The 11,398-nt window shown below is 41.6% G+C and overlaps 2 protein-coding genes across 2 annotated transcripts; one reads left to right on the top strand and one right to left on the bottom strand.

The window, feature by feature from the left end:
• Positions 1–2,379: 2,379 nt before the first annotated feature.
• Positions 2,380–6,697, bottom strand: mul2 (mitochondrial E3 ubiquitin protein ligase 2). Its single transcript, XM_070974279.1, has 6 exons — positions 6,608–6,697; positions 5,430–5,583; positions 4,815–4,902; positions 4,576–4,696; positions 3,624–3,855; positions 2,380–3,488 (listed from the first exon to the last, which is right to left on the bottom strand). Exons 2-6 carry the CDS (start codon positions 5,544–5,546, stop codon positions 2,973–2,975), a joined length of 1,074 nt encoding a protein of 357 aa, XP_070830380.1. The 5' UTR covers positions 5,547–5,583; positions 6,608–6,697; the 3' UTR covers positions 2,380–2,972.
• Positions 6,698–6,729: 32 nt separating this feature from the next.
• On the top strand, positions 6,730–11,009 carry alg3 (ALG3 alpha-1,3- mannosyltransferase). Its single transcript, XM_070974298.1, has 9 exons — positions 6,730–6,940; positions 7,606–7,705; positions 7,804–7,951; positions 8,074–8,234; positions 8,417–8,537; positions 8,656–8,861; positions 9,455–9,531; positions 9,706–9,850; positions 10,007–11,009. The coding sequence occupies exons 1-9, from the start codon at positions 6,760–6,762 to the stop codon at positions 10,185–10,187; spliced, it is 1,320 nt and encodes a 439-aa protein (XP_070830399.1). The 5' UTR covers positions 6,730–6,759; the 3' UTR covers positions 10,188–11,009.
• The last annotated feature ends 389 nt before the right edge of the window (positions 11,010–11,398 follow it).

Genomic DNA, 11,398 nt, shown 5'->3' on the forward strand with positions numbered 1-11,398 from the left:
TTACAAAGTAGGTCACTTGTCCCACGTTTCACTGCATGCCCAAAGCAGATGGGTGACAGCGGTAATTGGCATCAGGGACTACAGCACGCTGTGATGGCTCTCTCTCCTGAGATACCACATCTCTACCTTTCCTCCTGCTGTCTGTTGAGTGTCTGCTAATGCCAAAGTTATAAAAGGCCCCTCCACCCCACAGCTCCCTGTCAGGAACACAAGCACATAAGGTCATGGTGTGCCAGGATTTCAAAGATTTATCCAAACTTTTTCTGCAGATCTGGAGCTGCGCCATTTTCATTTTACACTTTATCGTTGGTTAAAGACAGGATTTGGCTCCACCTGCTGCAGTTCAGCTGAAGTGTGAAACTTTTTGGGTGCAAGACTTCAATACACAAAAGACATCCACGACAGTTAACTGAACAAATAAATCAATGCACATCAATACCACATTTGTGCATTAAGTGAAATGATGGTACTTTTGCTCCATCAGACTGCAACATCATTTTTAACAAGACTATAGAGTCTAGAGACATGCTAAAAGGCTCTGTGAGGCTGTGCTTCAGCATATCGGTGCTCTGAGCTAAATGCTAACATTTGTATGTCAACATGCTCTCAGTGACAATGCTGCAACATGTTGATGTTCACCAGGTATGTACCAGGTTCACCATCTTTGTTTAGTGTGTAAACATGCTAACATTTGCTAATTAGGGCTAAACACAGACTATGCACCTCTAATTCCTGACTGATATCCCTCTTACTGATAGTGAAAAACAACATTGACAATATAATAAGCTTTGGTTCAGGCAGGTTGAAAAGGCTTCATCAGCTGAGAACTGTGGATAAGTTTCATCCAATGATTTTTGTGACATTTCACTAAAAGCAAAAAGTCAGGGAATCACAAAAATCACTGGGATTCATCTTCTGGGGACCATGAACGCCTGTAACCCACTTCACAGTATTCCATCAAATATCTGAGGCATTTCAACAACAGGCTGACATTCCCATCCCTATAAAAAAGATTAGTTTGACAAAATTCAGAGTTAGGATGATTGCTAGCCGAGATAATGATACAATTAAATCCTTGCATTTCAAACAGGTTCTCCTAATAAATAAGGTTTCACCTATCATAACCACCAGTCTGCACCCTCACCACAAATCAGGGTCAACACCCATGAAGCACAGCCAATGAAAGAATAATCATATCATCTATATTGTTTGTCAGCTATCAGGAGGGATTTAACAGGATATAACGATGTGCATTAATTGCATGTGACATGGAAACCTTCCCCTGGAATCAGCGTCTTCCCTCGCTGTCAACCAGTACAGCTCACTACCACAAGTGAAGAAAGATGGACACCTAGTGGTTGAATCTTTTATCATAATTTAGAGATGGTGAAATAAGCCTAGAATAAGTATTTGTGGCAATGAACAATGATGACGGGGGGAAATCAGCCTTTATCTCTATATGAATTGTGTATACATCACAGCAGAAGTGTATTTAAAGATTTTAAGTTCGTTCTCAAAGCATCCACTCTCTCCAAAGGCCCACGTGAGATTATTCCTTTCACTCTTTAGCTGTAATGTCTTTTTATCCTCTCAATTGTTCAGTTAAACAGGAATGAACAAACCAAATGCCAGTGTTTTTCTCCCATGCCCTCAAAGGTCTGCGAGTGCTACAGTAATAGTCTGTTCCACGAGAGCCACAGCTGCTGTTCCGCTGAGAGAGCTCATGAGGAATTTGTCAGAGTGAACCCTTATGACCGCGGACGAAGATTTATGAGGTCCTGCGTCTCCCACCTGCTCCTTTTTCATCCCCCCACTCAGACCCAATGGCCCACTCACACACACCCACACCCATTAGTTTTTCCCTTTTTGTGCTACTGCCGAGAAAAAAATGTGAAGGTGGCGTTTCATCTCTCCACCCTATCTCCACATCTTCTCACTGCTTGTTAGAGATGACAGAAATAGTAAGCTTGATGACTCACGACATCTTTTCAGACACCAGGTGCTGTCAACAAGCATTTGTGCCTACGGAAAAATAAAAAAACCATCATGAATTGACACCATCTTGAGAGCCCTGTGAAACACACGGATCTATTCAGACACAAACTACTTTCCTAATGTTTAAGAGGAGCAGCAGCCGTTCGATGTAACAGCTGTTGTTCAGACGTCTGTGGATCATTCAGAGACACAGGCAGGCAGAACACCATCTCTTGAATTATACTGAGATCTTTACATACAGACATAATGACCATAATACAGTAACACGTCAGCCTCACAAAGGTCTGCACAGCAAGACTTAATTTATAAAAGAAAAGTGGGTGAGCACTTGCGCACCATCTCTCCATGGAGACACTGAAAAGAAAGTGAAAAACACTATGCAAATGATTCAAAGAGTGATGTTTTATGGAATTTCTTTCAACAAACCAATATTTTACACACTCTCAATGGTCTCTATTGCATTAATTACACCTTTACACTAAATCTTCATCTTGGCACTAAATCTATCTGTGTTTCAGTAACTTCCAGTGACTCGAATATGTGACTGAAAGTTTTTGAAACACAAGTTTTGCTCATGACCACACTTGATTATTCAGATGCACACAGAACAATCACTCTTAGCAGCAGCAATATAAATTACCAGAGTAAGGCACAGAACAAACATGTAAGAAAATAATTATCTCTGTTGCATAAATGTACACCCTTTTCCCCAATTATTTCCTGTAGTTCTCATGTACAATTACAGATAAACGTACTTCACTGACTCTCTGTAATGAACAAAGCATTTGCACACCCTTAAAATCTGTGTTTTACAAACACATACAGTATGTTCTTTAAAGAAAAACTTTATTCTTTACAGTAACAAGATGATCAACAAGCTAACGTTGTGCAGCAGTTTAGACCTTCGAGGTGTAAAGCTGAGCTACAGTTTGTATGTTTGTAAAGTGCCACTGAGGTCATGTGGTCACACAGGTTCCTCAGACGTGGTAGAGAGGCACCACTCTGCTGATGTTCTGTCTACATATGGGGCATTGGCGCTGTGGAAGTGCCTGGTAACAGCTGTGGCAGCAGCACACATGTCCACAGTCCAACAGAATACAGTCACGTGGCTGACTGAGGCAAATCACACAGGCGTTCTCTATGTGTTCCTCGGCCCCATCAGCAGGGGCCCCTGGGCCCATCACTGCAGCGCGTGCTCTTGGGGCTTCAGCCATCAGTCTCTCAAATTCCCTCCTCTCCTGCTCCTGCTCCCAGCGAACTTTTAGTTGGTTGTAGTAGCGTCGACCAACCCAGAGGAGGACCACCACTCCCGCCAAAGCAGAGGCAATGGACAGCGCCCTCCACCAAACAGCTGTGCTCTCTTGCTCTCCCCGCAGGGTGTCAAAGTCCGCAATGCTCAAGAAGTACTGTGAACCATTAGAGGGGGGTCGAAGATTCAGGGTGCCGTCTGTGTCCAGTATCAACTCGCCTACGCCTGTAAGAGCTGTGCCCACCTGGAGAAAGAGGGAATATTTGTGAAATGTATCATTAAGATCAGTTTATGTTCATATTTGTCCTCGTGGTATGAATAAGACTTAATGACTGATTTCTAGGTGTTAACACTTCCAGTATCTGATGTAACAACTGACTTTGAGCATTTCCTCGGTCTCCAGTTGACCTTTAAGCTTCTCCCCACTGAGGTATTGTCCTACGATGTCACCCAAGCTGTAGTTGACCTGGTGGAACTTCTCATGGATGATCTCCATGTGCACTCCGGAGGCCTGCAGAGGGCACAGGACTTTGACTGTGGTCTCATCTGATCCCACTAACACAAAGGGAACTGCATTCACTCTTTGGTGCAAGACTCGTTCACTGTCCGTCCTGCAACAGGCAGAAGGAGAAAAAACAGCTCTATTCAGTCAGCACATATGATGATGAAGACAAAATATCATACACTGGAACACTGTCTGGTTGCCTCTTTGTTTCATGTATACATTATACGTCTTGTATAAAATGAGAATTAAACTGTGGTTTTCTCAGATTTTGATTGTTGATGAATTATTGTTCAATGCATAGAGACATGTGTTTACATCTGATAGCCAGTACCTCCTCTGTCCTACTCCTTCTCCTTTCTAAATCTAATGTGGACATAACCTTTTAAGGCTCATACCACAGACCCAGTCCCTGACCTCACAAACTCTTGTGTTTTTACATATTACTTTTACATATTTCTGCACTACTGCAATATTGCACATTTGGTCTACTTCCACAAAGTTTTTTGCTGTTACCGTTGATATACTTAGTTACATTGTATTTTTATTATATTATTAAGATATCATATAATATGTATTATATATTGTAATACATATTTGTTTAATTGCTATTGCAACAAAATAATTTCCCAAATTGGGATCAATAAAGAAACCATGTAAGTCTGAGTTGAGTCCTCCTGAGAACTTTTGTTGCATGTCATGCCCTGCCCTCCCCTCCTTGTTTTCAGTCTGCCTCTAAATTGCACACCATCAAATAAAGGTGAAAAAGCCAAAAAAGTATTGTGTATGGTATCATAATGCAGCACTGTATTATTGATGGAGTTCTCACCAAGTGCGTGAAAGGCTGTTCCACACCAGCCTGTGCTCTCTCAACATGAATTTCTGCAACACTCCGACAATTTCTTTCTGGAAGTGACTCGTCAGAGGCTCACCCACTGGTCGCACAGCACCTACAGTGTACATACACACATACTAGAGAATAAGAGGCGAGGACAGTATACACATTTTCAGTGGAAAACAATATGTGTCGGCTCTTGGCTGTGTCAGAAACAGAGAAAGCCCAATTACCTTCAATGACAGCATACTGTAGACACGCTCCTGGAGTAACTTTCAAAATGTCTTTGAGTTTGCCATCTATGGTGAAGTGTGGAGCATCCTGATGATGAGACACAGAGTGTTTGTATAGTGTACATACTGTGGTAGACAGAGTTTTACAAAACTGCACAGTGCACAAGAAAACTCTAACATATTGCACAGGTTCCAAAACTGGAGGTTTAGACCCTGATGATGGAAAAGAAAATTGAAAAAATGTGTTTCTGCCACACAAAATCAGCTTATTGTGCTTCAAGTTCTCCAGTTTTTGCGTTTTTCTTCAGAATTGTTTACTTCTTCAGTTCAATAGAATAAAAATGAAATACTCCATGCAACCTGTGATGAGGGGATGTGAGTAGACACTGCTTTGGTCACAGGCCTAAAAGGTTGGAAATAACTGGCCTAGAAGATTGGCCTCCAATGAAAGGACAGTTCATAAACATTAGCAGTGTGTTGATCATTATAAAAAGAGATTCAAGCAGTCTGTGTGAAAGCTGACGGTATTTTTGATGATTTCACAACTAATTCCTTTCTATGGCTTAGACATCATTAAAACAGACAACAGTTCATCACACATGATCCACAACTAACATCAAGTTTATCTAGTGTCGTCCGGCTCTTCTTATAGAGATAGTAGCAGATGCCTGAGAGGGCAAGGCTGGTCCCAAGACACACTGCCTGTGTAACCATGACAGGAAATTCATCCATTCCTTCTGTGTCTCCTGTCACTGCCCGAGCAGCGGACCTGTACAAACATATGATATGTAAAAAGGTAAATTAATCACACTGTCAAGTACAAGACTTATCTTGACTTAACTGGGACATGTTTTGATAGCCTTCACAGTATGTGATCTGAGGTAAGTAACAAAATAATGCTGCTGTGTGTCCAAAAAAGGCTATGATTCAGTGCAGTGTAACAGTCTCATCTCAGTGACAGCACTTCATATTGTTTTCACTTGGTCATCGTCAACACAAGTCAGTAAAATTGTAAATGAGATGCCTACAGAATATGCAGACATCAGGTCTCACTGAAATAGGCCTATGTCAACGGCATTAGACACGGCAAGATGTAAACGATGTGAACAATGTTACAAGCAAAGCATGATAAAAGTGATACATGTAAATATTTTTCACGTGGATATCATGGCTGAGAGTGTGTCAGCTGTTAAAAGTGCAACTTCGCGGTGTTGACATTCAAACTATTACTCAGACTTCAGATGGCTGTAGTCCGAAGGTACTGGAAATGAGCCACAAACTGAGGCTAGCGCCGGGCCACAGAGCTAAAAGTTGTGGGTTACTTGCATACAGATAAAATTGCAAAAACAAACCCAAAATGCGAGGCAATAATAAGACACAAAGACTCATCTCTTTGACGGCTAAAACCATGGATGGACTGTAACTCACAACTAGCCTGTTATAAGGAAGCTAGCACTTGAATTTCTAGCAAAGCAGCAATCACAGTTTAAAGTCAATAACGCTGTTAGCGTTAATAGTGCCTTTAAAAATGGTAACAATGCGTTAGTTTTTCTGTTTTAAGTGTGTCGCTTGTCACATAACGTATTCCCGTGAGATTATTTATCTTTAAATATTTTTAATATTGGCTGGCTAAAGTTAGCTGCTAGCTAGCTGTTGTTTTTAGGACAGCTAGGGAAACAGCAGTGACCTTTAAACGTTTTTACAACCTTACCATTAGCTTAACATATGAGCAACAATTATTCATGTACATATGTTTTAAGTATCAAGTATAATTAAAAATATGTTTTTCTTACCTGCCAACGAAAGAAATCTCTTAATTTGACATCTTTGGTTGGAACAGTGTTGTCTATGTCACGTGACGTAGGAGACGAAAACGTTGAGTCACGTGACGAAGTCTAACGCTCGTGTCAGTTGCGGCCTCTCTCCACGTCTCTGCACCGCCGACATGGCAGGAGGAGTGCGGAAAAAGTCTCCCGGCGCCCTGTCCCCACTGTGGGGGAAACTTCACACACTGTGGCAGGACAAACATTTGGTCTTGTTCAAGACGGAATACACGTTACTGGTGGTTTCAGTTTTGTGGTTCCTGGAGATCGGGATCAATGTGTGGGTCATACAAAAAGTAGCATGTAAGTAGCTGCGCAGCTAGTTAGCATGCTATCGTATTTTGTCGTTTCATTGAACGCATCTTAACGCTAACTAGCTAGCATTAGCAAATCTACTGACTTCCACTGCCACCTGTCAGAGAGACTGGCGTTACTGGCGTTACATGTCCATATACAATCGTGTTCTGTTGTCGTGTTAAATGACATTTATTATTTTAAGTAGCTGCTATCTACCAAAACTTGATGCAGCTTCAGCTATTTTTTTTCGCACACTAACGTAACGCATATATTCAAGCTTTAGTAGGTCATCCTAAATTTTGACAAGTCTGCTTATTTCTCTAATGATGCAACAATTATCATCAATAATACGTACACCGTCAATTAATCTTTCAGTTAGTGTTTTGATTAATCAGTTAATTGCTTATTCTATAAAGTGGTGGAAAATTTCACAGTACCAGTAGATTGACAGACAAAAGGAAAATGATAGTTAATGAATGTTTTTAATTGATTAACTCAGGTAACAGGAATTTGCTGGTTACAGCTTCACATATGCAAAGAGCTGTGTTATATCAAAAGTGGAAGACCAGAAAAGATAAAGCAAAGGGTTTCAATAATCTGTAGATTAATGCTAATGTTGATGATATAAATAACCACAGCTCTGACTTGTGCTCTTATGTTCTCTACTGCAGACACTGAGATAGACTGGAAAGCCTACATGGATGAAGTAGAGGGAGTCATCAATGGAACCTACGACTACACCCAGCTTAAAGGAGACACCGGCCCATTGGTGTAAGTTTCAGAGTGTTTCTCAGTGATGTAGGTCTCTCCATCCTGCAGTTGGATGTAGTTCTCCAAGTGCAGCGTAAATGAGTGCCTTGTTGTTGCAGGTACCCGGCTGGCTTTGTCTACATCTTCACTGCTCTCTACTACATCACCAACCATGGGGTGAACATTCGTCTGGGCCAGTACGTTTTTGCTGTTTTCTACCTCATCACGCTACTGCTCGTCTTCAGGATATACTACCGTACTAAAAAGGTTGGTCGGTTATTAAAGCCTCAGTTACATGTTCAATTGCTCATGAAGCCATTCAGTTTGTGTGAAACTCTTCGTCTTTTGGGACATGTCAATAATGTATACCTTTTTTTTTTTTGTTCCAGGTTCCTCCCTATGTGTTTTTCTTTGTGTGCTGTGCTTCTTATCGGATCCACTCCATCTTCGTGCTGCGTCTCTTTAATGATCCAGTGGCCATGATGCTGCTGTTTGCAGCTGTCAACCTCTTCATGGATGGATACTGGACCCTGGGCTGCGGCCTTTACAGGCAAGTGTTGACTCCTTGACAGCACAAAGCAGTTTTTCATGTTATGGCTTTCTGAGTTAACCAAGAGGAAAATGTCTCAGGTGTGTCACTGTCTGAAACTTTATACAGCACAGTAGTTTGTTTGTGTGTTTTGCCATGTGACCTGATGTAATTACAACTCAGTCTTCCTCTTTTTCTGACAGTTTAGCAGTGTCTGTGAAAATGAATGTGCTGCTTTTTGCTCCTGGGCTGCTTTTCCTCCTCCTGTCTGAGTTTGGTCTGATCAGGACAATCCCGAGACTTTCTCTGTGTGCAGGCATTCAGGTAAAATGTTTCCTGTACCATCAAACCAGGCACACTTTTACTGCCATACTAAAATGCTTCTGTTTATGTTCAGTATAGCCAAGTATCATCTCTAAATTTGTCTGTCTTAATATCGCAGGTTTTGCTGGGTCTGCCTTTTCTCCTGGAGAACCCCATAGGTTATGTGAGCCGGGCGTTTGATCTTGGCCGTCAGTTTCTGTTCAAGTGGACGGTCAACTGGCGCTTCTTGCCAGAATGGCTGTTCTTGAATCGGTACTTTCACGTAGTCCTGCTGGCTGCCCACCTGCTCGCCCTGCTGCTCTTTGCTCTCCACCGTTGGAAGAGGTGAGACAGAGTTTGGCTGTACCAAGGTTACTGTTGGCGTTACAGTTGAAGATGAGCTGGAATAAATCGGGGGGTTAAGATCGTGCCAGTTTTTATTCCACGGCACCACAGGCGTTGGCTCAGTCAGTAGCTGATCTCATAGACCCTGAGGCAGGGTACCCCGTGTTTTTTTACCAAGCGCGAGGATGGCAGGAATAATGACTTCAGACAGAGTTGCTGCTGATCTGTTATGCGGTGACAACAGTGTTTTGCCTGCCACCATATGTCATCATGACTGCAGACAAGGCAGCAAGCTGTCACAAAGAAATGGCGGGAGATCTCAACAGCATACGAGTCCTTGCTGGATGTGTTATTTTAACATGTCAAATATCTGTCTGTATTCTGCTGAAACCGTAAAAGCATATCAAAATATAGATGCATTTTGGCATTTCATGACAATTTATGTCTTAAAGTCAGATTTAGGTATTGTTTGTTGTTTTTTTACAGTTAAGGCAGGTATTAGCAATTTGTGCCATAATACTTATATGTTAGTCATGGAAGTGGAAATACAAACTTTTGTTTTAATGAAAAGTAATGTTTTTCTCTCTTATCAGACCAGGAGAAAACATCTTCGAACTCCTCAAGGAGCCAAACAAGAGGAAGATCCCTGCCCAGAAAAGCACTGTTGATCATATCCTTTGAATCTACTCTTATCTGGAGAAGATTTACAGCAACACCGCTACTTCCACTGCTAGACATCAGATATTCATTTGCTATAAATGTCTGCATGATACGGATCAGGGAGTAAATGAATGATGTCCCTGTTATTCGCTGGCTTTTGTCTTGAACCTTAACAGACAATCACAGATTGTGCTGATTCTGTTCACCTCTAACTTCATTGGAATGTGCTTCAGCCGTTCGTTGCACTACCAGTTCTACGTCTGGTACTTCCACACGCTGCCTTACCTGCTCTGGAGTGGAGGAGTCAAGAAGCTGGCTCACCTGCTCAGGTAAGAAGTAGCCTAATACTAAACCGCAAGTTCCACTCACATCATTTGTTCACACGTTAATGCTATATGGTTTTAGTAGCCTAATACTAAACCGCAAGTTCCACTCACATCATTTGTTCACACGTTAATGCTATATGGTTTTCTCCTTGTGTTCAGGGTCCTGATCCTGGGTCTGATCGAGCTTTCGTGGAACACCTACCCCTCCACTAACAGCAGCTCTGCTGCCCTCCACGTCTGTCACATCATCATCCTCCTCTGTCTGTGGCTGGCTCCGCCCCTGCCTTCGGCACCAGCGGAAAAGCAAGAGGATGCACCAGCCAAGGACAAACGCCAGTGAGCCGCAGCCTCATCGGACCAGACAGTTAGTTAGTTTAATCAACTGCTGAGCAGCCTCCATCATCCTCCTCTCTTTGATCCTCACGACACCGGTGCAGAGGGAGGTCACTGGGGCAGACTGTTTTTATAAATACAAGGAGTCATTTGATACTTCTCATCTCGGCTCACTGCTAAAAGTGGAAGAAGCGAACATGTGGGTGCAGTCTGCAGACAGGTACCTGCATGATGAAATGACTTATAGTTGAAGAGATGAAAGGAGGAAGGAAATGTGGATTCTCAGGTTTCATTTTCAGATACAGAAAAGGAAGGGTGGAGTGCAGTGCGAGAAGGAAATTGTGAATGTTATGCTGATGTTTTGAATGAATTTGTTGCATATCCTGTATTTCCACATATTATGTTAAAACTGCACTCTGCTGGCCTGATCTTTTTTTCATCGTTTGATTTTCAAAAGCTGATATCTACTCATACACAAATGATCTTGTACATTGTATTAAAACGGCAGGATATTGAAAAATGTCATTAATATAGAACTTGGCTCCCAAAGCTTTAAAGTAGCTGCATCAGTAGCATGTCCTCCTGCTACTGTACTTTCAGTATTCTCCAGAATGAGGCCAAAAACTTCAGTAGCTGTAGAATTTTACACAAATGTTTAAAACTAAGCTGTAGACAATCCGGTCCAATTTCTGATGTAATTCATTCATCCTCTGCTGTGCGGTGGCTCACCACCTTCACAAGCACAGAAGTAGATTTTAATGTGGAAAATCCACAGTAGACCGAGGCTGCAGAAGTTTGACATTTTTTATTAAACGCAGATGCCTCTTAACCTCGATGCTGTGTTTGTTTCTTCTTCCCGCATTACAAGAAATGACAAATTGCACAATTTAGTGTTTTTATTTTCCCAACAATAATTTCATTATTTAAAGTCATATCTCATCAGTTCAAATCAAATAATCATTCTGGTAATCAAAATCATTCCCATTCAACACTGACTGACTGTGATTATACATTTGGCAAAGTAAAGCATTATACTGTCTACATATAGATTATAAAAAGCCCATTCAGATGATCAAGGCATTCTTGTGATTGCATAAAGCATATTTATAATAAAAGGCCACTCGGTCTATGTCGTGTAAAGGGTATTCCAGTCACATAAATAGTCTGTAAATAGTCTTACATCATTCATGTGCAACTTAATATTAGACTGAACTTGGC

This window comes from Chaetodon trifascialis, chromosome 11, assembly GCF_039877785.1.
Source record: "Chaetodon trifascialis isolate fChaTrf1 chromosome 11, fChaTrf1.hap1, whole genome shotgun sequence".
Lineage (NCBI taxonomy): Eukaryota > Metazoa > Chordata > Actinopteri > Chaetodontiformes > Chaetodontidae > Chaetodon > Chaetodon trifascialis.